The sequence below is a fragment of the Monomorium pharaonis genome, chromosome 7, assembly GCF_013373865.1.
Source record: "Monomorium pharaonis isolate MP-MQ-018 chromosome 7, ASM1337386v2, whole genome shotgun sequence".
NCBI classification, from domain to species: Eukaryota; Metazoa; Arthropoda; class Insecta; order Hymenoptera; family Formicidae; genus Monomorium; species Monomorium pharaonis.
The window spans coordinates 15,340,038-15,362,740 of record NC_050473.1 but is presented as its reverse complement, the minus strand read 5'-3'; the positions used below and the strand labels follow the sequence as shown (position 1 = coordinate 15,362,740).

The 22,703-nt window shown below is 39.7% G+C and overlaps 4 protein-coding genes across 13 annotated transcripts in view; 2 read left to right on the top strand and 2 right to left on the bottom strand.

Annotated features, from left to right (window-relative positions):
• Positions 1–9,436, top strand: part of LOC105833291 (basic-leucine zipper transcription factor A) — a 93,403-nt gene extending 83,967 nt beyond the window's left edge. For all 3 annotated transcript variants that reach the window (XM_036290301.1, XM_036290302.1, XM_036290303.1), the window contains exon 3: positions 1,279–9,436. In XM_036290301.1, the coding sequence (XP_036146194.1) occupies positions 1,279–2,643 (1,365 nt within the window). In that variant the 3' untranslated portion in view covers positions 2,644–9,436. The remainder of the gene's footprint in view (positions 1–1,278) is intronic.
• A 758-nt stretch (positions 9,437–10,194) lies between these two features.
• Positions 10,195–15,141, bottom strand: LOC105833289 (zinc finger protein 85). Of its 5 annotated transcripts, none has more exons than XM_036290299.1 (8): positions 15,052–15,141; positions 14,541–14,689; positions 13,400–13,961; positions 12,334–13,286; positions 12,021–12,246; positions 11,022–11,912; positions 10,656–10,894; positions 10,195–10,499 (listed from the first exon to the last, which is right to left on the bottom strand). In XM_036290299.1, the coding sequence occupies exons 2-6, from the start codon at positions 14,633–14,635 to the stop codon at positions 11,142–11,144; spliced, it is 2,607 nt and encodes an 868-aa protein (XP_036146192.1). In that variant the 5' UTR covers positions 14,636–14,689; positions 15,052–15,141; the 3' UTR covers positions 10,195–10,499; positions 10,656–10,894; positions 11,022–11,141. The 5 variants fall into 5 exon arrangements, with proteins under 5 accessions (XP_036146192.1, XP_028044545.1, XP_028044544.1 ...); XM_028188744.2 differs by lacking the exon at positions 15,052–15,141 and adding an exon at positions 14,850–14,929; XM_028188743.2 differs by lacking the exon at positions 15,052–15,141 and adding an exon at positions 14,800–14,897.
• A 13-nt stretch (positions 15,142–15,154) lies between these two features.
• Positions 15,155–17,861, bottom strand: LOC105833287 (tubulin--tyrosine ligase-like protein 12). 3 transcript variants are annotated; one of them, XM_012674919.3, is made up of 2 exons: positions 17,581–17,861; positions 15,155–17,508 (listed from the first exon to the last, which is right to left on the bottom strand). In XM_012674919.3, the coding sequence occupies exon 2, from the start codon at positions 17,482–17,484 to the stop codon at positions 15,634–15,636; it is 1,851 nt and encodes a 616-aa protein (XP_012530373.1). In that variant the 5' UTR covers positions 17,485–17,508; positions 17,581–17,861; the 3' UTR covers positions 15,155–15,633. The 3 variants fall into 3 exon arrangements, with proteins under 3 accessions (XP_012530373.1, XP_012530374.1, XP_036146193.1); XM_012674920.3 differs by lacking the exon at positions 17,581–17,861 and having other exon boundaries at positions 15,155–17,175; positions 17,265–17,397; XM_036290300.1 differs by lacking the exon at positions 17,581–17,861 and having other exon boundaries at positions 15,155–17,187; positions 17,265–17,392.
• A 290-nt stretch (positions 17,862–18,151) lies between these two features.
• On the top strand, positions 18,152–20,546 carry LOC105833286 (TIP41-like protein). 2 transcript variants are annotated; one of them, XM_012674918.3, is made up of 6 exons: positions 18,152–18,282; positions 18,594–18,781; positions 18,898–19,077; positions 19,443–19,665; positions 19,745–19,903; positions 20,253–20,546. In XM_012674918.3, exons 2-6 carry the CDS (start codon positions 18,603–18,605, stop codon positions 20,448–20,450), a joined length of 939 nt encoding a protein of 312 aa, XP_012530372.1. In that variant the 5' UTR covers positions 18,152–18,282; positions 18,594–18,602; the 3' UTR covers positions 20,451–20,546. The 2 variants fall into 2 exon arrangements, with proteins under 2 accessions (XP_012530372.1, XP_036145681.1); XM_036289788.1 differs by having other exon boundaries at positions 18,175–18,214.
• The last annotated feature ends 2,157 nt before the right edge of the window (positions 20,547–22,703 follow it).

Sequence of the window (22,703 nt, the reverse complement as noted above, 5' to 3'; positions counted from 1 at the left end):
TTTATTATTCAAAGATCAACAGTCTAGATTTGTGGGTAACTTTTTTTGTAAAAGAGTGTTTTTATCTCCCTCTTTCTCTCTCTTTTTCCTTCTTTGTCTCTCCCGTACCCTTCTTCCGTGAAATCAAACGTCATGTGGAGGCCACGTGGACTCGGCCAGCCAACAAACATGTTGCTGGTGACATCTCACGGCATCTCCGAGCACAACCGAGCCAGCTATCGTTGGCGATACATTCCCCTCACCTCTCCTCTTCATAATCGCTATCCTCTCACCCTTCTAACTCCCCCTACTACTCCCGGCCTCTCTTTCTCACGCTCGCGAGAACCGCGTTCTTGCTCGCGCCAGGAGAGAAACGCGTCTCTCTGTCTCCCGAGGTGAGCAAGGGCTTGGAGGGAGGAACGATTATTTACTTACTTTCACTCGCGCGACCTCGTACGCGCGTAAATCATCCACGGCTGCGTGGGTACTGCTTTCGTAGGGTCCGCGGCGCCAAGATACGCACGCGAGTTCGATCCGCCCTACGATCGACAACGAGACGAAGAGAAATTATAATCCCGGCGTCCGTGTCCCGACCTCATTCTCAGTTCACCAGAAAAACGCTTGCGATTTTGCAACAAATAAGATACAGAATCTCATAATAATTTCTCGATTGAATTAAACTCGATACATATATAAGAACGAACTTTCTTTTTATTTCATCAAAAATGATTTTGTTTACCAGCTATCTTGCAGCTAGTAAAAAATTAACAACTAGTCGAAAAATCAGATGTACACAGATAGCTGTATTATATTGGACATACAACTTCTCTTTGTTTCGTTTATGGGCTTCTCTGTCGTGAGTGTTAGCGAGCGCTTCTAAGATATTGCTGCTGCTGGAAGTCTGAGGCCGAGTCCGCTCGCCGGCGAGCGATCGTCCGCGTTCCGCTGATGATTTCTTCCAGGCAGAGCTAGGGAGTCGCGTGACGTCACTTTTTCCGTCGCTCGGACGGAGTGCCGAGCGTCTGAGTCACGTCCTCTCTTGCCTACTCTCTCGCCTTCAAGCGTCGCGCAAAACTAAGCGCGCCGATTCGTCTTTGCATCAACAACGACGATGAATAACATGGAGAATAATGCTGATTTTCAATAAATTTACAATTGGTCGTAGCGTCTGAATATATGAAATGATTGAATTATAATTAGAAATATGTGTAGGCTATGGCTTTTGCTAGATAGATATAGAGCTAGATATGGACAAAGAAATACATTGAACTAACATTAACGTTTTATTAATGTTTTCAGAGTTGTGCAATGATGGGTCTGCAGGCGACGGCAGGTAAACGCAAATTGGAGGGTGGTGTCGGCTGCATGGAATTCCACATGGACTTGGGCGAGAGTCCGTCGAAGCTTGGACGCGTGGACGGTAGCTGGTGGGCGATGGACGACAATTACGGGCCGCCCCTGAATCCGACATCGTATTACGAAATGGAGGTGAGTTCGCCTTGCCTACAGGCGACGAATCCGTGCCAGCCCTCGGCGACGAGTTCCTCGCAGCAGCAGCAACAATCCCAGCAACACTCCTCGCAACACCATCCATCTTCCCAATCACCACAACAGGCGCAGCAACAACAACAGCAGCAGCAATCTCAACAACAACAGCAGCAGCAACAACAATCGCCGGCGTCACCCTCGACGTCGGCCTCGTCCACGGTGACACAGTTGCATCATCACGCGCAACATTATTATCACCATCATCAACGCCCCGTCAGTCCTATTGGTAGCAACGGTTATAACCAACTGTCGAGATCTCAACCGCAATGGGGTGCCCTTCATCATTACGAACCACCAACGATACGTCGCGAGGAAAACGGCAAGAGCTATCTGGAGCTCGGCTCGAGTTACCGGGCGAACGAGCGGTGCTGCGAAGGCTCCAAGTCCAGCTGGTGTCGGCGCGGCCGGGCCTGCTATCGGCAGCGACGACTCGCCGTGCTCAACATTTCTATGTGCAAACTTGCCAGGTACCGTCAATTCCCGGATCCGAGCCTCCACCGGTCGGTACTCATCTGCAACACTTTGAGACACCTGGAACGTGAGATGGAGAGAGACAGGAGTCCACCACCTATGGAGCCGGTTGTGCCGGCGCCGATCGCTCAACTACAACCGCCCGAGCAGGGTAGGTTAACGCCTTTCCCCGTGCCGCCGACGTCGTCGAGTGAAACCGACGTCGACTCCGGCATTGGTGACAGTGACGACAGTCGATCGATCAACTGGGGTAGCGTACTATCTCTGTCGAGCCAGTCGCCACTCGACCCGCTCAACAACAACGAACTACTCGATGTAGACATTGGTCCCGATCTCGACTTGGACTTTATGCCCGGGTGGAAGCTGACGCCTCTTTCGGCGGATGACATTCTGAGAAGTACAACGACGACGACGACGACGACAACCCAGGAACAGCATCATCATCACCACCACCATCATCATCACCATCATCACCAGCATCATCATCAGCAACAACAACAACAACAGCAGCAGCAACACCTAATGTCGTCGGGAAGCAGTTGCGGCAGCAGCTGCGGCAATAGCAACGTCATCGGAAGCGCCGGCGTCAGCAACGTTGGTAGTAGCAGTAGTACGCACGAATCGTTAATGTGCGTAGGTTCATAGCCCTCGACTTTGACATCGTTGAGTCATCTCATCGATTTCTATCCGTTGACGCCGCAGGGCAAGTAAATCCGCGGCGATGGACAATGCACCCCGCGTTCCGCAGTCCGCGGTCCGCGGGCTCTGGAAAGGCGCGCGGGCGAGAGGCGAAGTGATGAATACGAAACTCTCTCGCCCACCCTCTGGAGCGCTCGACGTCCGGCCGGCGACTCTCGAGGAGCCGCCTTTATCTTTCGGTTTCGCGTTAATTTATTGTCGCGTCAATTTACACGTGTACACACACGGATACATACATACGGACACCTACACCGAATACCGATACAACCTTCTGTGACACTTTTGTTCTTCCTCCGTTCTTTTTACCACTGCTATTACTACTATTACTACTACCACTATCACCATCGCTACCATTACCGACCCTATCGTTACCATTACTTCTACTACTGTCCCTCCCGTGACTATTTACCACTACCGTTATCGTTACTTCTACTACTATTGCTACTATTACTAGAGTAATACTATATTACTACTCTTATTAATACTATTACTACTACTATTATTACTATCGCTAATCAACGTGTCTCCCAACGTATCTGCTCCCCGAGAGACGGACGCGTCATGACACGCGGCATCCGCAGGTGCAGATAGAGCGCTCTGAGGGTTTAACGAACGAGTTAAGAACGAGGAGAGTGAAGAGAGGGAAGGAAGTTGTGTAGGACAACGGAAAGAAAGCCTTTACTGTCCGCGTGTCGACAGGTGCTGCTACTCTCGATATGATCTGATATCCCGACAAATATATTCGGACGGCAAATTTTGTATTGAGCTACCGCGTACAAGATCATGAAGACGCGAGTATTATCTCTTCCACCATGAAATTTCGAGACCAGGTGCAAGCGCAATTTACACGCGTCTCAGAATAAATTGTCTCAAGATTTAAAGAGAACTGTGTTGATAATCATCAAGTCATTTAATAAACGTGTAATAACGATCATGCATGGAATCCTATAGCAGAATCGAGGCAATGTTTCTGCAGTTGCATTTGCGAGCTCGAGAGTTCTCTCAGAAAGGTGATTAAGACGTAGTAAGAGAATGCGCAGAGAGAGATTCGAGAGGACGGAAAGGAGAAAGAGAGAGAGAGAGAGAAGAAAAATTATATAAACCACGTCGAGTATGAAGAAGCTTCCTTTTCGAGACTGGAAAAACCAACGAGAACATTGCGATCGAAGTCTTCCGGCCTGGGGAGCTTCTGCTCCCTCGCAGTTCTCGTTTGTAAGTCGCAGCCTCAGATTGTCCGGGGAGAATTTCCTTCGTAAAACGGCGTACGATGTCGGGGTCCGCGTCTCTGGGAGGAACAATCGATGATAATCACCGACGATACGCTATCCGCGTGTGTATGTATGTTTGTATGTGTGTGTATATATACACACGGGCACGCATCCACACGCACACACACATACACAACAGACAGTATACATACGACTGCCGTGGCCTATATTATATGAAGAGACAGCGACACGTGCGAGTGTGAATGCATGCAAGTCATACGGTGCTACAAGGCGGCTGCATCCTGGTGCTTGTATCCTCTGGACACACGACACATTCATACACACACACACACACACACACATATACAGTATATGTTAAGCCGAAGACATACCGAATTCGCATGGATCGCTTGCTTAGCATCCGTCGCTCGGGGTCGTCGTGACGCGTGTCCTGCCGTCGTAAGCGTGATACGATGTAAGTCGGAGATGTCGGCGTCTTGATCTCGAGATACTTTCGGCACCACTACGTCCAGCGTTCTACTTGTTCAAGTATCTCTTCTCGCGAACCGTGAATAGTAGTTAAAAAGACATGAGTCCATAAAAAGATTACATCAGATCCCATGTGATGCTCATAATACGAAAATACTTGGCTGTACATAATTTTTATCTGTCTGATAATAAGTTAATAAATAAATTGGAAGATGTGCATGGAACTCGAGCTGAAAATGTCTTACATTTAAAAATAATTTATAAAGATACAGCAAGTCACATTGAACAGGCTGAATTGGGTTGGTGCAATCGGGTCTCGACGCGTTTTCCGAGAAAGTGAAAAATTAACGAGCGAGAGAGAGGATTGAAACATTTACATTGAAACAAAATATGTTCAAGTTAGATATTAGTTCACGCGTTAATCAAATATTGCGATCAGAATAAAAGTTATAATTATTCTTTCAATAAATAGCGATATTTATCTAAAATTCTCTCGGCATCTCCGTGACTCGACGATGGAGTGTGCGCCACAATTGTTTCAATCACAAAGTCTAATTGTCAGTTAAAATGTGAAAATTAAGCATGCAAAGCAGTTCATTAAGTTTTCAAAGTCCATTTATAAGCTTTAACGCAACGGATTAACCCTAACATGCATGACATAGGTCATGGGTCTAAAATTCGATTTTAAATGCGAACTTCGCATTAATTATTTTATCAGAATGACCATCGAACTTTCCACGAATAAATAAATATAAAAGTATTAATCTTACCGAAAAAAAAAAGAAAAAGGGTAAAGAACTCGTTATACGTAAAAAAAATTGCCGCGAATAGAAGAGAGAAATGTAAAACAGAGTTTGATAAAATTCGCCGCAGTGAATTATAACGAGATTTACAAAATTACATTTTTCAAAGATGTTAGAACCATTTTCCCTTCAATACTGAAAGGATATTGAAATTATCATAAAATCGCGAAGGGAGATAATTACGAATGGGGTGCAACGGGCCACGTCGCATATGTCTGTCTGTACATATATGTATATGTGCACGCGCGCGTGTGCATGTGTGCGTATGGGTGTAAGAGATGAGGTGACACGCGTCCCAAGGAGATTAACGCGAGACGCCGGCGCCTTCGTGTGGATATCTTGTGTCTCGACATACGACGTCGACAAATGTACCTGCATTTTAGAGATCGGGATAACGTTCTCCCCTTCGGATCGTCGCACGGTGGCCACTGCGCGCCACTGATCTCCCGTAAATGTATCATATGTACACACATACATATATTATATATAAATATATAAAATAAATTAGAGTGGCCGGCGTGCGCGCGCGTGAAGAAGGCGAAACGCTCGGAGTTTTCGGTCGATTTAAAAATCCGCTCGACCCCGGACGTACATACCTTCTCGCGTGAAATCCGTGCGCGATCTCGCCCTCAACGTCCACGAATCTATTCGAGAGCAGCTATACTTAAAACGATTTAAGAAAGTCTAACGTTACGAAAGAGAGTAATAATAATGATAACTTATATCGACTCGACTGATTACTTAAACGCGAGGGTGAATGCGAATGCGAGAGTGCGAGAGACGAGGGTGAGCCAGGAACGTATGCGTGTGTTAGAAAGGGATGATGTAATTATCGCGATATAGAGTTGATTTAAATTGTAATTATATATAATGATGTTTTCTCTTATATGAGACACACATACACACAACACACACACGCACACATAGCACACGATACACATATACGCGAGATATGCTAGGTACTTGTTGTACATATACATATAATATGCGTTACTTACTAAGTCTAAGCTCTTAGGCATAAACACGAATTGTCAAGAAAGAAGAGAACCCTTCGTACCCTCGTTCTCACCCCCCAAATCGCGTCGACTGTCCTCGCTCTTTCGAAGATCCTTCCTCGAATTCCATTTTCTACTTTGTACCGTGGCACATGTACGATCAGCATACATCCCTCCCCCACTTTCATCACAAATCTCCCATCTCCGATGATAATACTCTCTCCCCGCGCAATTTCTCTGCGGAAACGACGAGCAATATTACTTATAACAAGCCGCGGGGAATTTTTGGAAGGAATGAGCGTACGTACAAATTCACGCGTCTTACCGCGCGCGTGAGTGTCGCACACAAATGTCCTTTGTATTGTGCATTGTATGCGCGTTGAGCGTCAATACGTTAGTAAATGGCGGATTGGACGGGATCACAAATCAAGCGGATGCAAGGGCTCGCACCTCTCGAAAAAGAGCAATGTAATTAAGGCAGGAGAACAACTCCTTCCCGGCAAAGAGAAAAGAGTTCGTCTTCAGATTTAAGGCAGCCTAGCTGTTGTTGGCGGACGTCTGGTTGTCTTTTGCCGTTAGCGTTTCATAGAACTTGTATCCGCCAGTATGCGATTCGGCTCTAAATTCGATAAGACGCTGCTTTAAATCCCTTCAATGTTTAACCTCGAAATTAGAAAAAATTACACGATTTGATAATTCCGCGATATCCCACTTTGACTCGAGTCGAGACGAGTGGAAGCAAATTAACGAATTTTTCATTTCTAATCTTCGATTCACTTTCTAGTTATTGTATCTGCTCTGTGTTTGACTGCTCCACTGGAAAACCAAATGATGCAATATCCTTTCCTAGAAAATATTCTCTTTTCTCTTATTGTAATTATTTATAATTATGATCTACTGCAATTTTAATGTTACTTTAATTTTAGTGTTTATTTATGTGATTAGTTACTTTACATTGAGAAAAAAGTGGTTAATTTGACTAAATTTTTTAACTTTAAAATATTTATCTATTTAAGTTAATAATATTTAAATATATAAATACTTAAATTGTGAAAAAATTTCGTCAAGTTTATCTTCCTTTTTTCTCTCAGTTTAAGTCATCATAAGTGGCCAATCTTTCATGAAGCGGCAAATAATGATTTAATCAACACTTATTGATAATAACGTCAGACTTTTTGTTCGCTATTTTTCGGTGGAGCAGTCACGTTATTCTTCCACGACGTTAATCGAGCGAAGCTATTGGGAGCGGAAAATCGGACAGTCGCGCGTGTCTTAAATCGCTTCCGTAAATGAAACCTTTCTTTCTCTCTGCTTTGAAAGAGAGAGAGACCGGTTAATATAATTCAATATTAATATATCTCGATAGAAGATGCTATTTGTGTATCTTTCGTTTATCCGAAAAGATGTAAAAAATTAGGGCATATTTCTAAAAAATTAAGTAACATGGAGAGGGTCGCTGATTAAAGTCAGTAAATAAATAAAAACAATATAATTAGTTTTCAAATAAAATGATATTTTAATCAAATCTGTATTTAAAAATTAGACCTGCAAAATATTTACAATTTATTATTTTCTTATTATAAAATCTTATTATTTGAATATCTTTTTCAAACAGTCATTTACTAACGACTCTTCAATGACTGATCCGGCGTCGCTTCAACTCCTACGTGGGAGAACGCGCGAGCGCCGCTGGCATCTGCGACGTGAGGCTTTGTCTATTTTTTCTTTAAAACAATTTTTTTCTTTTGCGCGATCGGACACGTTGACGCATAGCTCGCGATCGGACACGCGTATCTCGTGAAGTGCCTAAAAACCGCCGAAGGGAGAAAGTTACGGCTGTTAAGCGCAAAGTCCTCGGTACGCCGACGTGCATACAAGTGGCAGCGGTGTGTGCGACACGATTATACTCTGGCGATTATTCGCGTTTCTTCCCGTTCTTCCCTTCCTTCCCCCCATTTTCCCTCTTCTCTCTTTTCCTTTTTAACGGGATGCCGGATGGAGGCGTTTTGTAAATAGTATAAATAGCACGTGCGCGAAGATACGTTTAAGCGAAATAAAAAAGAGGATATAATAAGTTTAATATTGAGAAAAAATATATATAAATAAGATATATATTATATATTAAAGAAAAAATTGTATATATATATGTATGCGTATACGTGTACGTGTGCGTGTATATGTGTATAAGATTATTATTATTATTATTATATTATTATTATTATTATATGCATATATATGTATATATTTATCTTGGTAAATAATACGAGGCGGTGACGAGCTCGCGATCGATTCTTTCTCATCGTCGGTGATATTCGGACGAAATTCATTTTCATTCGCGCTCATGACGGCTCGCGGCAATTCAGTAGTCACACGTCGAAATTCTCTCTTTTTCAGAATATTCGCCGAGCAATTTTTTTTTCGAACCGATTTTTACGATCAAAGATCCTCACGTTTTAACGGTCGCGTGAGATTTCAATAAAATTATTATTATTATTTGGTAAAAGAAATTTAGTCACACTCAGAATATGTTTCTCTCAGCGCGAACGATTCGTATTAAATTCGTAATTAGTTTCAACATCGGGCTTATGTTACAACATAAATTAATTATGCCAATAATGTCCGAAGATCATTTATCTCGCGTATTACGTAAAACTTTGAACCGTCATCGCGCGAACTGATTTCTCCCCTCGACTCGGTTCCATCTCGTCCTGAGAAAGTTGTAAACAAAAGGAGCAAAAAAGTTCCAGGAAAGAAACGATGGGGCGAGCGGTCGTTGATAGGGAGATTGGACGCGAACAGCTCGGCGCCGTCTTGAGAAATTAGGGCAGGAAAAGAACGCACGACGTTGTACATTGTAAATACTAGCGCGAAGAACGATGGTTACAGAGAGTAAGAGAAAGAGAGAGACAGAGAGAATATAAAGAAGACGAGAGAGAGCAGAGAGAGAAAGAGAGAGTAATATGGTGTAAAAGGAAAAAGAGAAAAGGGGCGGTCGCGAATCGAGACAGTGTCGTCGGCCGCGTCGAGCAAACGCACGGCACAGCGGGACGCACTTTCGGATCATCCAAATCGAAATCCGGAAGTGCGTGAGCACCCGCCGTCGCGACGAGAACGGCGAGAGCTCGGAAGTGTTCTCTCCCGCTGCCCCTATTCTCCCCCCCTGTAGCGGCACCTGGTGGTGCCATTCCGCGAGCGAAAATGCAGACCCGCGGCTGACCGAGCGCGATCGAGCAGCGAAGAGTTGGAAAAAAAAACAAAGAATTTCGCGCTCTCTCGAACGAACTCTCTTCCGAGTCGTCCGCCCTGAATCAACCCTGACGCCGTGCGCTCGCAACGCGCGTGCCGGGTACGCGCGTTTTTAAAACAGAGCCGGAAATTATACTCTCTGAGAGATGCGTAATTGTATCGTCGACGACCATGCGCCGATCACTCGACCACATAACGTAGGGGGAACGTGGTATTGCGAGGCCGTTGCGTTTAAAAAAACAAAAAAGGGGGGAAAAGGAACATTGAAAATTACAACGAGCGTATTTGGACGAAAGATCGCCGCGGCTGTCGGTCATCGCTTTTCGACCGAACAAGACGAAAATGCACGCGACTCGATCGGGCCCACGTTTTTACTTGCGCACAAAAGCACGTGTGCTCCTCGATCATTTAGGAATTGAGAATAAAAAAGATATATAATCGGCGAACAAGAACGTTACACGGGAGAAAAATCGCAATTACTCTAGTCCTATATGCGGTCGACGAAAAATACGGCACACGTGTTCGCGAGTGATCGGGCGTGTCGCCATTTCCTTTCGTTTCTCTTTGTTCTAAAATCGTGGAGTTGTATCACGTACTGTTTTACCAAAATATATTAGCAGCAGCAGCCGCAGCAGAACTGACAGTAAAACGGGGTGTCGTTTAACTGGATATTGAATGACAAAAGTTGAGTAAAAAGAAACTGCAGCGCACGATATGAAAAACAACAACTATCAAAAACAATAAAGAGTATTATTCTATATATAACAACGGCTTTTATTTTACACCTCTCATCTTTCAGCAATGCGAGAAGACTACCGAAATGTAAACAAGCGCTCTCACAGGTGATTGCTTGTTAAACCCAGATTGAGCATTGACTATACATTCGAGAAATAATTTGCGAAATCTTCATTATCATATATTACAAACATCAATACGATTCGTTAACTACAATCTTATGCAAGAATAAGACAATAAGATTCCATTAAATTACCATAAATCACATATGATCTTTTTTATGAAGTCTTCTTTATAAAGTCTGATGTGTAGAGTTTCTTAGATATCTAAAAAAATTTAAAGATCATATTAGACCATACTTATCTCAGAGCATAATAAAATAGATTACATACACATGTTTGAATTTAAGTATAAATTTAAATTTTAAATAATTATCTATGTTTAAGAAAGGCAATGATATCTTTATAGTTTATTATACTTACGCCAATGCACTCTTTCTGATGCACACAATTAGCTTATATTCTCTTTAAATTTTGTATATGTTAGCTTTTTAATTATGCATATTCCAATAAGAGCAGCTAGTCAAAAATATTATTTTGTAAACATAAAACAGTCTTAACTTGTATCTTCTTGTATATATTCTGACTTGTATATTCTAAGATATCCGTATGTCAATCATAAAAGTTCGATAATTTTTTGTACTCTTGTATTAATCAGAAATCTGTAAAAAATATGAGATAAAAAATAAGTATGAGAAATAACTTGGCGAATACGTATCTCATATTAGCGTATGTAGAAAAATACTAGCGTTTTTCTATACACGTTCTTCAAGTACGATTTCTTCATACCTTTTTCGCGCGATGTTTTAATAATTGATAAAAATTGGAACATTTTAATTAGCTCTTCTTTTACGAAACTTTGACGTTTGATTCATCGTATACTGTTATATCGCATGGATATTACTAAAATTACTTAATTTCCGAAGAGGCACTAGCATTGACGTAGATCTGAAGATGTGATGAATTGACGTTCGAAATTACTAAGGTATTTTGTTCGTGCATCGTGAAATGTTTCATTATATTCTTCTTTCCGTTTAAAGATCTTGTTACTCCGACCGCACTGCATTTATCTGTTGTTGTACGTTTGGCGTGTTTCAACATGTCGTTTTTCTGCGAAAAACTCTTACCGCAGGTCTTGCAAGAATAAGGCTTAACGCCCGTGTGGATTCTCTCGTGCACGGTTAACGCACCCTTGCGCGCAAAACCTTTGTTGCAAAAGTGACACTTGTGTGGCTTCAGACCCGTGTGGATCTTCATGTGCTGACTGAGATTGCTGGAACATCTGTACCGCATATTGCACACCTTGCAGACGTACGGACGTTCGCCCGTGTGTATCCTTTCGTGAATCAACCGCGCCTCTCTCGAAACGAATGAGTCTCCGCAATAATGACACATGTGCGGCCTCTCCCTTAGATGCATCGACTTTTTGTGATACATCAGCGAGCTTTTACTCGCTAATTTCTTGCCACAATCGTCGCATTCGTAAAACTTATCGTCTCCGTGCACACGCTCGTGATTTAACAGAGTAGCGCGCTTCGGGAATATTTTATCGCAAATGTTACAACGCCATATCTCCTTGTCAATACATTTCTTTTTAATGCTCTCCACTATTTCTTCGTCGGTATGCTTCTTTCTGTGTATCTTCAATTCGCTCATAGATTTACATTTGTAGGCACAAATCTATAATAAACAGCATAATCATTGTTTCCAATTGATTTTCGAGAATATGACTAATATCAGTGACAATCAAGCAAATTTAATTACGCAAAGATTTCATAAAATACTTACACTGCATGTATATCCTCCATTATTATTACAGTGCCGTTTCATATGCGCGTTCATGTTTCCTCTACGATTGAACGTTGTACCGCAAATCGGACACGTGTGCTTATTAGAACCATGTGACAATTTATGTTGTCGCAATTGAATCCTCTTGTAAAAGGCTTTCCCGCATTGTTCGCAAGAATAGGGTCTGTTATCGTCGTGTTGATTCATATGCTCTCGCAGGTGAAATCTGTACAAACGAAAAAATATAAGATAATCTTATTTTTATGAATTTTGCTGAAATTTTTTTTCAAGAATAAATTTCTGTAATTACTACCGTGACCTAAATGCGTTGCCACAGATCTCACACACGTGTCTCTTTTTTACAGACTCGTCTAAATGAATTCTTTTGTGTCCCCTCAAATTGTTGGAATGCTTAAAGCTTTTTCCGCATAAATCGCAAAGATAGGGCTTATCTGTTCGGTGAGTAGCCTCATGGATATCCAAACTCGACCATTTCTCGTATGTTTTATCGCATATAGAGCACTTAAATGATAATCGGCCATCATGCGATTCCATAATATGAACTAACAAGTCCTTTTTATTCTGATATGCTTTTTCACAATGACCACATCTTTTATTCGCTTCAGTAAAATGAAGATATTTGTGATCATCGTAGTCCTGCTGACATTTGAATGTTTGGTTGCAAACAGTACAGAGCATTAATTCATAGCTTTTAACATTATTGATAACTTGCTTGGCATCAAATCTTTCGTTGCACATCTGGGAATTTTCTACTTTAGTATCATTAATCTGGTTGTTCTCAAACTTTCCGTTTTTCACTGTTCTAAACGTATCTACATGTCCAGAGATATTTTGCATCTTATTACAAAATATTTTATGATTTTCAAATATTTCTTGCGTTTCACAGAGAGTTTGGCACTGCAGACATAAAATACTAAGGCTTCTATTTTTAATTTTATCTTGTTGAACTTTTGCTAGCTCTTCCACAATAATCATGTTACTTTTACCGTTAACTTTTTTACAACTATGGACCAAAGGATCAAGCTCTAATGGCACAACATTCTTGGCAATACTCGGAAAATTACTATTTTGTATTTCAGAACATTCACTATTTCCCAATCCTCTTAAATTCGTTACTGAATCAGAATTTATCGTTTTATTTGCAATAAACAGATTAGGATGCGTATTTTCATCCAGACACATTTGTTGAACTATCTCTAACGAACATTCATCAAACAATACATTGTACTTATTTTCATATTCTGGCTGCAAAAGAAAATATTCACCTATTATACAATTAATGTATTTAAAAAATTTCTTACAAATGAATATAACTTACAACAATATTTACAATCAACTAATGCTACACTAACTCTTACCTTTCTTTCAATATTTAAAAATTGTTTTAAACGTATATCGGTTCTTAAACATGAAACAACTAGTGAGTGTGCAATTTCTAATTTGTCACAGCAATCAGTACATACTTTCTGCGGCAACGAGTCATTTATGTCAATCGAGATAGGCATATGCAAATTTATCCTCTCTTTTAATTTCAGCTCTACACCCTTGGCTGCAAAGATGTCTATTCCATCCAGAGTGGATTTACCACAGATTCGACATAAATTGACAAATTTTACAGAGATATTGTGATATTCGTCCATCTCGACATTCATATCGCAATATGTTAAAGGAACATCATCGCCTACTTCTTGCAGTTGTTGCGCTTTATCGAACATATTTATCGAGTCCTCACCATCGATAGTCAAGTCGGTATCAAATAAAGTAGGAATGGAACCTTCTTCCACAACAACAGAACCAGCTTTGCTTACATAACAACGATCTTCAATGTGATGGGAACAAATATAATAATTCGAATGCAATTCTGCACTCGATTTTGCAACTAAATCTGATCTGCCACAACATTCTGCCCATACCTTGGCTCTGTCATCAACAAAAATCATTGTCAAGTTTTGAATTAATAAAACAGTGGCATAAGTATAATAATTACAGATAATTTAAGAGCAACATGATAAAGTAAAAAAATAATTAATTTATTAACTAACAAGGAAAGGTCTAAAACTTGGAAATTCAAAAATTTATAAAACTGACACATACACAGATATTTCAATACATAGTTTTTTTTTTAGATGCTCAAATTCACTCTGAAGAAATAAATCTGAAATCAATTCCTGAAAATTGCTTTTATTTGGTTTTATTATTAAACAATTACATTTTAATAAGTTTTTTCATCTATAAGTTCTCATTAAAAAATTTTTTCTTTGTAAAATTTTCATTTTGTTAACAAAAACAGAAAATGAATTTTTAATTTAATTTTACTCCTTCAATATGAATTTAAGCAAATAAAAAATTTATTACATATCAGAATATATATCTAAAAATTATGAAAAAAATTCATTTTATTTTTCTGAAGTTGAGGACTTGCCTTACATGCCTTATTATGAACAAATGTGGAACCATGTGGAACGTTCGTTAACCTATCGAAAAAAATATTACACTTACGTGTCATCATTTGGAAAATTGATAAAAGTGATATTTGACGAGTCCTCGCTTTCCGAAGAATACTTGCAATTTAATGCAGCGCAAATGATTCTCATTCTCAGATGAGTTGTCCTTAATTAGTAGGGAAATAAATGCTGTCAAAACTGTATCTGGAATGTGTCAATGTACACAATTCAGAAATGTGGGAGATGAGAAAGGAGAAGCGTTCCTACAGATACAGAGTATAAAGAAGCCGCGATTGCTACGCCGGTCCACTCACGTTCCACGAACTAAACCATTCATGGCGCTTAATTTTGAAGTTACATATACCTCAGGCTAAGTCTCCCAATTAAATCCATGCGCTCTTCATGCTAATTAATTTTAATGAATAAAAGATAACGCAAAGTTGCCTGCAACGTAATTCACAAATGTAATTAATTTTGTAATGCAATTCGGTCGTTAATGTCTATATAAATTAATGCTAAATCAGATATCTATGTAAATATCAAAGGTGATATTATGAAATACGTACGATTCACTGGTCCGATATGAATACGAGTCCAAAATAGGCTCAACAATCACGTATATTTCCATCGCTCATGAATATTATGAATTCATTTAGTAGCAAACGATTAAGTGTTCCAAATAATTTTATTATGATAGCCACCAACTAAAAACCTAACAATACAACATTTGATTAAGAAATGTTTAAAATATATTTTGGCTTTAGCAAAACTTTGAACAATATATACATATATAATAACAATAAAATTATAACTTTAAATTGTAGGATTTCTTACAAAGATCAAATTAATTCTTTAGAAAATCTAAGTTATGATGTCAAATTATTCTCTATCAATAGCATCACATTGTAAACAACTGTATTCCAGCAAGAATCGAACAAAAAATATACAAGTTTAACTAGAAATTTAATTTGGCTTTGTTTTTTATAGGAAATCCTTAAATTATAAAATTTTTTTCTGTCAGACAATTAGCTTTCATATTGGTTCTAACTTTAATTCTTTTCACATTCTATTTTACTTGCCAATTGGAAGGCAAAGCCAGCATCAAAAAATCTAATCTTCTCTTATATAAAACTTTATAAATCATGATGTTATTCTTCGGCTGAATCTAATGCATGGAATACAGCTGGATTGTCGATATCTAGAAATAGGCATTTAAAAATGTCATTGTAAAAGTCCGGATAGTATTCGCACGCCCGCTGGCAGTCGGGAGTAAAATTGATTTCCAGTAGCATGGGTTGTATCTCACTACCCTTCCATTCCAGCATCAGGTCGGCAGCGTACACAGCTCTGCTCTGCGGACTCTCGGCTATTCCTTTCGGCGGTGGTTGCGAGGCCGCGGCCTCCAGAGCCTGTTGTAGGACAAAGAGAATCTTCGGCTCGACGTAAGTCCTCCAAGGATAATCGGGATACTGTTTTTCCCATTCTACAATGAAATCGGCACACTTTTCATGGAACAGCGGATTCTCCTCGGTGTAGTTCATCACGGTGAAATGCTGCTCATACGTCCCAAAGTTGTCGAGCGCGAACGGCTGATTCGCGAAGCGCAGGAAGAAATTCGCGTAAGCGTACGCGCGCAGCGGCTTCACGGATTTCAGCAGTACGACATATCTCACGTCAAATTTCACTTGACTGATGTCCGGCCTGTTGTATAAAATCGGCCTCGCGACGTATTTCTGCGCGATCTTCGGGCCCGTGGAGGGTAACCGCAAAATATGATAGAGATTGTTCGTGATGTGAGTGTCCAGGCCTCTCGCTAGATTCCACGGCTTACAGATCCAGTGATTGTCCAAGTCCTTGTCCGCTCGCCGTGTGAAATACGCGACGAATTGTACCAATTCCGTGCTAAGATTATACGTCGTCGGTAACCACGCTGGATAAGTTTCAAGGGTGTCCAAGTCGTACAATTTGCCTGCCGCTTTTCTTCTGCATACGATCGATAGGAGGTCCTTCGTCGTCAGTACGCTCTCGTATGGAAATTGATTCACGAAAACGTGGGGCGAAGAAGCATTCAGTTCCTTATACGTCTTGTAGTGAGACACGAGCCACAGCACGTCCGCCTCGTCCTCGTTCTCCGTGATCTCAAACGCCGAATCTGTCAGGTAATCGTTCACGTAACTGTATTGCGAAAATACCTTCAATTTTTTGCCACTGTCCACCCTGACTGCGTCCAGATTCTCTGGCAAGTTCTCAGGAATGTGACCCGCTAAAAAGTAATCCGCGTTCGGCTCGCTCTGCTTGAAACTTTCGTCTTCAAAGGTGCTATGGACCCAGGGCAATAATAACGCGCGTCTCTTTTTGGGATCCTTCGTCTGACCCTCAACGAAGTCTCTCGTTACCTCGTCCCCCATAATGATATCTCTTATAGGAAACAAAAGCGTGTAAATTACAGCTTCAGGCATATGCAGAAAAGGGACGGCTCTAAAATTCGGCTCGTCGCTGTGATTTATCGCTGAACCGACCTCGTCCATGATGTACCACACCGGCATTCTGTCTTCGATCTGTCCATAGTTGACAGAGTATGACTGATTGTAACGCCACATCTCATTTGTAACTTTCTCGATCTTCTCCCGCTCATCCAGCTCAGTGTCCAGCCCCATGAGAAGACACATTCGGTCAAGCAGGCCAGGTACCTGAGTTAAATTCTGTTGAGCGTTACCAGCGTCGTATGTCCATGCGTGATCAACAAGATAAATGTTATTAGGATCTTGCGCTGATATACCATTCTCTGTAGATACAATTAGCTTCCATATTGGGTCTGTAATGTTCCTTTCTCCATCTTCATAGTCTACTCTCGCTAGCTGGAAAGCAAGGCCGGCATCGTAAATCTGATCTTTCAATTTCTTATATAAAGTTTGCCAGAATAATTGCGGGACGCCGTAGGATTCAAGCTGCGATTTATGTGTCATGAGAAATGCATTGAATAATTCAACGCCGTCCATCGTAATAAAAATAGATAAGTTGATCTAAAACAAATATTTAGCTAAGTCATTTATTCATTCAATATAAAAATAACATATCAATATCGAAGATATTACCGGAAAAGACTTGTACGCTCCTTGGAAACCGACGTATTGACAGCGTGTAACCGATTTGTATAAAAACGTTTTAATTAATTAAATAAATCCGCGCATTACTTTAGATAATAATACAGTGAATAAATAATTTTTATATTCTTTATTATGCAGCAATCAATAAATCAATATTGATAAATTTAAAAAAAAAGCAAGATGTTTTTCTACGATAGGTTAACTCGTCTAACAACAAATTCGTCGCTTATACATGTTATACACGCGAAACTCATGTGGTCTGTTCTTTCTAGCTGTACTGTTGCACTGGTGCAATAAGTTAGAATGAGAAAAAATATACTTGTCTTACTTTAACTTATTGCACCGGTGCAACAGTGCAGCTAGAAAGAACAGACCACTAGTTTACACCGAGCACTTGGTACGCGTATCAAATAGTAAATAACTAGTGAATGTGTTTAATCATTGGCTGATCAGCTTAAATTCACTACTTGATACGCGTACCAAGTGCTCGGTGTAAACTAGAGCTATGAATTCCGTCCTTTGATTGGCTGTCTCTGTACGCAAGCGCCGTTTCACTACAGGGCACAGCATTACTGCATTACTATGTTCCTCTTAGTTCGTGATATAATATGGATAATGTTAGGTAAGGTTATCTAGCACATAAAAGGTATACAAACTACGCAAACTACTGGAATTATCAACTGAAATAATGTAAGATAACCAATATAAAAAGCAGAATATCAATGTTTATTAAAAATTTAGTTTAATTAATTGTAAAAATTAAATCTCATCATTTAATGTTTTGGAATAGACAAAAAAATATTTGTTAAATAAAATATTCTAATGGCAATTTGGTATTCGTATGTCTGGTTTACATATTTACATATTTTAACGTGCGATTATAAAAACGAAAGAAGAACGATGTAGACATCCAATTGTTGAATCGATTCATTCTCAGAGATTAACTAACTTATATTATCTGAAGTCAGATTCTCTTAATGTAACAAATGATGTTTTTTTAGTTTTAGATCATGACAGCTGTAAAAGTGCACGGCGGCATCGATATTTTAAGACTACCAGTAAACGAGGAGGAACATGTTTGCCCTCCATGGCGTATCAAGTACACCCAATCTCACATACTCCATTCCAAATGTTCCAAAAGTGAGGCTGGATGCAGTGCTGAAAATGCAAATGCCTGTCAATTCTGCATGTATGTCACTTATTAATCTTGAAAATAAATAATTTTGAAAATATTATAATATCATCAGAAAATATCATTAAAAATATTATAATATGCTCAGAAAAATAATTTTCATTCTCTTATAGGTACAGTAATGCATTGGAATTACCACATATGCCAGACATGGTGTTTCCCAATAACGTATTATCTTTGACACATCAGAATGGGGCCCTGCTACAGTTTAATGCTTTGGACGCTTTGAAATATGTTTCCAATGGAAAAATTAATGTGCAGCTTGCTTGTGCGGAAATGTGGAAGGAGTCTAGGTAAAAGTGCTATGTAAAAAAAAATTCTTTTCTCTAATCTTTACATAATATAAAAATTTTTTATCAAATTTAATAATTTTATGATTTTAATATGGGTATTCCTGAATTTTTTTCAAATCTTAACTATATAGTTCTTTTTAATAAATTATTAACATTGCTTGTAGCAATCATATAATTATTTTTAATTTTAATTACTTATTATTTTGAACATGGTAAAACTCTTGCATATTAAAAGAAAGATAAATAAAAACATATCAAAGTGGTGTGACTTTCCTTCATATTTCTAAGCTGAAAAACATTAAAGATAAAATTGTATATAATTGTATTGATGTAAATAATTTTTCTATTCACGTATGTATCTACAGATCGGACAGCAGTGAATATCTAGAAGAAAAAATCAAACCGTTTGATTGGACATTTACTACTAATTATACCGGTACGATATCTGGCGTTAAAATCGAAGAAACAAATGAAAGAATTGATATGGATAAATTAAAACAAAGAGATAAGATTATGTTTTACCACGATTTAACATTGTTTGAAGATGAACTTCATGACAATGGCATTGCAGTGTGTTCAGTCAAAATTGTAAGTTCTCATAATATATATTTTATAATAATGTACAACAAAGTTATGTATATGTTTTAATCTTAATTTTTTTGTGTAGAGAGTCATGCCCAGCAGTTTTTTTATACTATTACGATATTTTCTTAGAATCGATAATGTAATGCTGAGAATAAATGATACACGTATTTACCATGAATTTGGGAAAAATTATTTATTACGTGAATATACGTCACGGGAAGCTAAAGTTCAAGATATTCGTGTAAGTAATGCATATAATGATATTATATTTTTTAAATCAAATTTTTAATGAAAAGATAATGAAAGCATTGTTGCATTTATTTACTTAATATTAAAATGTTACACATATAGGTATATAATATCATCCATTTGCTACAATGACATAATTGAAAAATCTTTTTTTAGTTGTTTGCAAAAATAAAGAACTATACAGTTTTTGTTGTAGCAAGCGTCATTCTAACACAACATACACAATTTAAATAATTTAGTATTAATAGTAATAAAAATCTGCAATTTTGATAAAAATCTGCAATTATGATAATTGATTAATGATGATTAAGTATAGAAATTAAAATATATTTTTTTTTAAGGTTTCCTCAGCACTCTTCCTAGAACCAAGTGCGATAGCACCTCATCTACCATTAACCGGAAGTCGATATCACAAGCTATTCATACTTGAGAAAGAAGAAGGTAAATTAAGTGAAGATACAACTGCACAAACTAAAGATATGACTGGAAAAAAAATAATACAAGCTGATGAACATACAGCAGACAGTTCCATCACTTAAGACTTGTGCCAAGGTTTTGATGTTATGTATATGTTGTACATTTTTTCGAAGAATACAAACAAATAATAATTAGAAATATATATTACACGCAGATAATTAATTCTTGCTTGATATTTTTAAAAATATTTTTTTTTAACACTTGATTTTAAAGATTAAAAACAATGAGAAAATTGTATTGTTTTCATCTGAAATAAGTATTGAGATTCTATCTCGTAATTGATCATGTTTGCCACTTTAATTTTTTTTTTCTTTTATTTGATTTTTAATAAAAACTACAAAATTAACTTATTTAAATTTTTTAATGCTTTTGAATGTATCTATGAAATTACTATTAGCAAAAAAAAAGAATACAACCTATGACACGACGATCTTAGGAGCATGAGAAATCAGATCTGAACAATTGAAAAAAGATAATAAAACATGTTATAAAATTTTTTAAATCTGATTTGTTTTCTATTTAAAAATTGATTTTAAAAATGCAAAACTGAAAAAAAATTATTTTATGATACAATTTTAATATTTAATTAGAACATAACGATTACTTATATAATTTCACAAGATGCATCAAAACATAATCATGTTCTGCTCATTTCCTTTAAATCTATATCGTATCGAAAGCCTTTTTCTGACAGTTTAAAAGTCTCTTGATAAAGAGATAATGTCTTAGTTCCGTCAAGATCTGCCCATTGCATGACAAGTTTGGGAAGATTACATCTATCGCACATATCTCGTCAATCTTTTGTGTACCAATTTTGCAAAAAAAATCATATCGTTTCTCATCAAATTGTAATATTTTAACAGTTTTATAAAGTCAGGTTTACATGTTCACGTGGAATCGATCAATCTGGAGCAAAAAAATATCGGTCTGAGGAACAAATGTCGAGAGAACTGCGACTGGGCCTCAGTCTCGGGTAAGACTTTGATTAGATTCCGCGCGGAGGGCCTCGGCCCGACGTATTCTGCCATAAACACCATCGCGCCCGCTTCTCTTCTCTCTCTTCGGCAGAGTAGAAAATAAATATCAAAGGGAAAAGGGAGAGCGAGACCGAGAGGGAGTTGACCGACCATGGCTTTCGGACTGGGCCGTCTTTCTCTCTCTCTCTCTTCCACCGTACGGTGATGTTTATTCGCGGGCGCAAAAAACTTTGGTGAATTCCATCGTACGGGTCGGCGGGAAGAGAGGAAGACGAAGAGGAAGGAGAGAAGGCGAGAGAGGCGAGCGGTGGCGCGAGGAAAAGAACGATGCGGGGAGGGGAGGGGAATGGAGGAGACTGAAGAGGAGGAGGAGGAGGTGGAAGAAACGCAACAAGAGCAAGAAGCAAGGAGGTCGTCGACGACAGCAATCTCTCGTGAGTAGGCTTATTGCCTTCGTCCCACCTTATAGCGCTCTCACACGCTACCAGCAAGTGCGTAGGTGTTTCCGGCCGGCTGAAGAAGCACGGCCGTCTGCACGCCCGTCGATCCAGAAGAGGATGGCCGAGACAGAGGATGGAAAGAGGAGAAAGAGGGAGGTCCAGGAGGAAGAGAGAGATGGAAAGACGAGGAGGTGGTAGCGAGAATGGAAGAGCAGAGGAGGAGAGCTACAGAGCGAAGAAGAGAGAAGAGAGAGAGAGAGAGAGAGAGCGAGATAACGGGAGGGAAGGGAGAGAGAGAGAGAGAGCTCCGACCGAGAGACAGAGAACACTCGGCCGGAAGCAGTTACTCGCGCGATGCAACGAAAATATCAGGGCGTCCGTTTCGCAATAGGTCTGCCCGCGTCCGCCTGAAGTTTAATATAGAACACTCGCGGCCGGCTCCGTCGCGAAAACATCACACTGACGTCGACCGTACGCGAGTTCCTTCTCTTTCTCTTTCTCTTCTCTCCCTCTCTTTTTCTTTCTCTCGTTCTCGCTCTTCCCCGTTCTCCGTCCGAGAAAAACGTCTCCTTCTTTCCGCTCGGCCGCCAGCTCTTCTGGCCTTCTTCTTCTTCTTCCTCCCTTCGGACGCAAAGCGCGGGGCCCCTAAAATTAGGCTCATGTCCACTCGCTCGGCGTGCCACCGCCCGCCACCGTCGTCGTCGCCGTCGCCGCGGATGACATCCGCGCCGGAGAGCCGGACTCGTCGAAGGTCTTTGTCCGTGACAGTGGTGTGCGCTCGCGGTGGCACGCAGCGACCTTTGAATAGCCGGGAGAACAAGGTGCGTGTGGCAATGAGGGGCAACGGTAACAGCAACCGCGACGGCGGCGGTCGTAACGCGCGCGGTTCCGCCAGATT

Coding starts and splice junctions, on each gene's coding strand:
- LOC105833286 (XM_012674918.3), top strand. CDS start 18,603: ATGACAGCTGTAAAAGTGCACGGCGGCATCGATATTTTAAGACTACCA. Junction 19,078..19,442: donor GAAATGTGGAAGGAGTCTAG/GTAAAAGTGCTA, acceptor ATGTATCTACAG/ATCGGACAGCAGTGAATATC. Junction 19,904..20,252: donor CTAAAGTTCAAGATATTCGT/GTAAGTAATGCA, acceptor TTTTTTTTTAAG/GTTTCCTCAGCACTCTTCCT.
- LOC105833289 (XM_036290299.1), bottom strand. CDS start 14,635: ATGAGAATCATTTGCGCTGCATTAAATTGCAAGTATTCTTCGGAAAGC. Junction 12,247..12,333: donor GGCAACGCATTTAGGTCACG/GTAGTAATTACA, acceptor TCGTTTGTACAG/ATTTCACCTGCGAGAGCATA. Junction 11,913..12,020: donor ATGGAGGATATACATGCAGT/GTAAGTATTTTA, acceptor TGTTTATTATAG/ATTTGTGCCTACAAATGTAA.
- LOC105833287 (XM_012674919.3), bottom strand. CDS start 17,484: ATGGACGGCGTTGAATTATTCAATGCATTTCTCATGACACATAAATCG.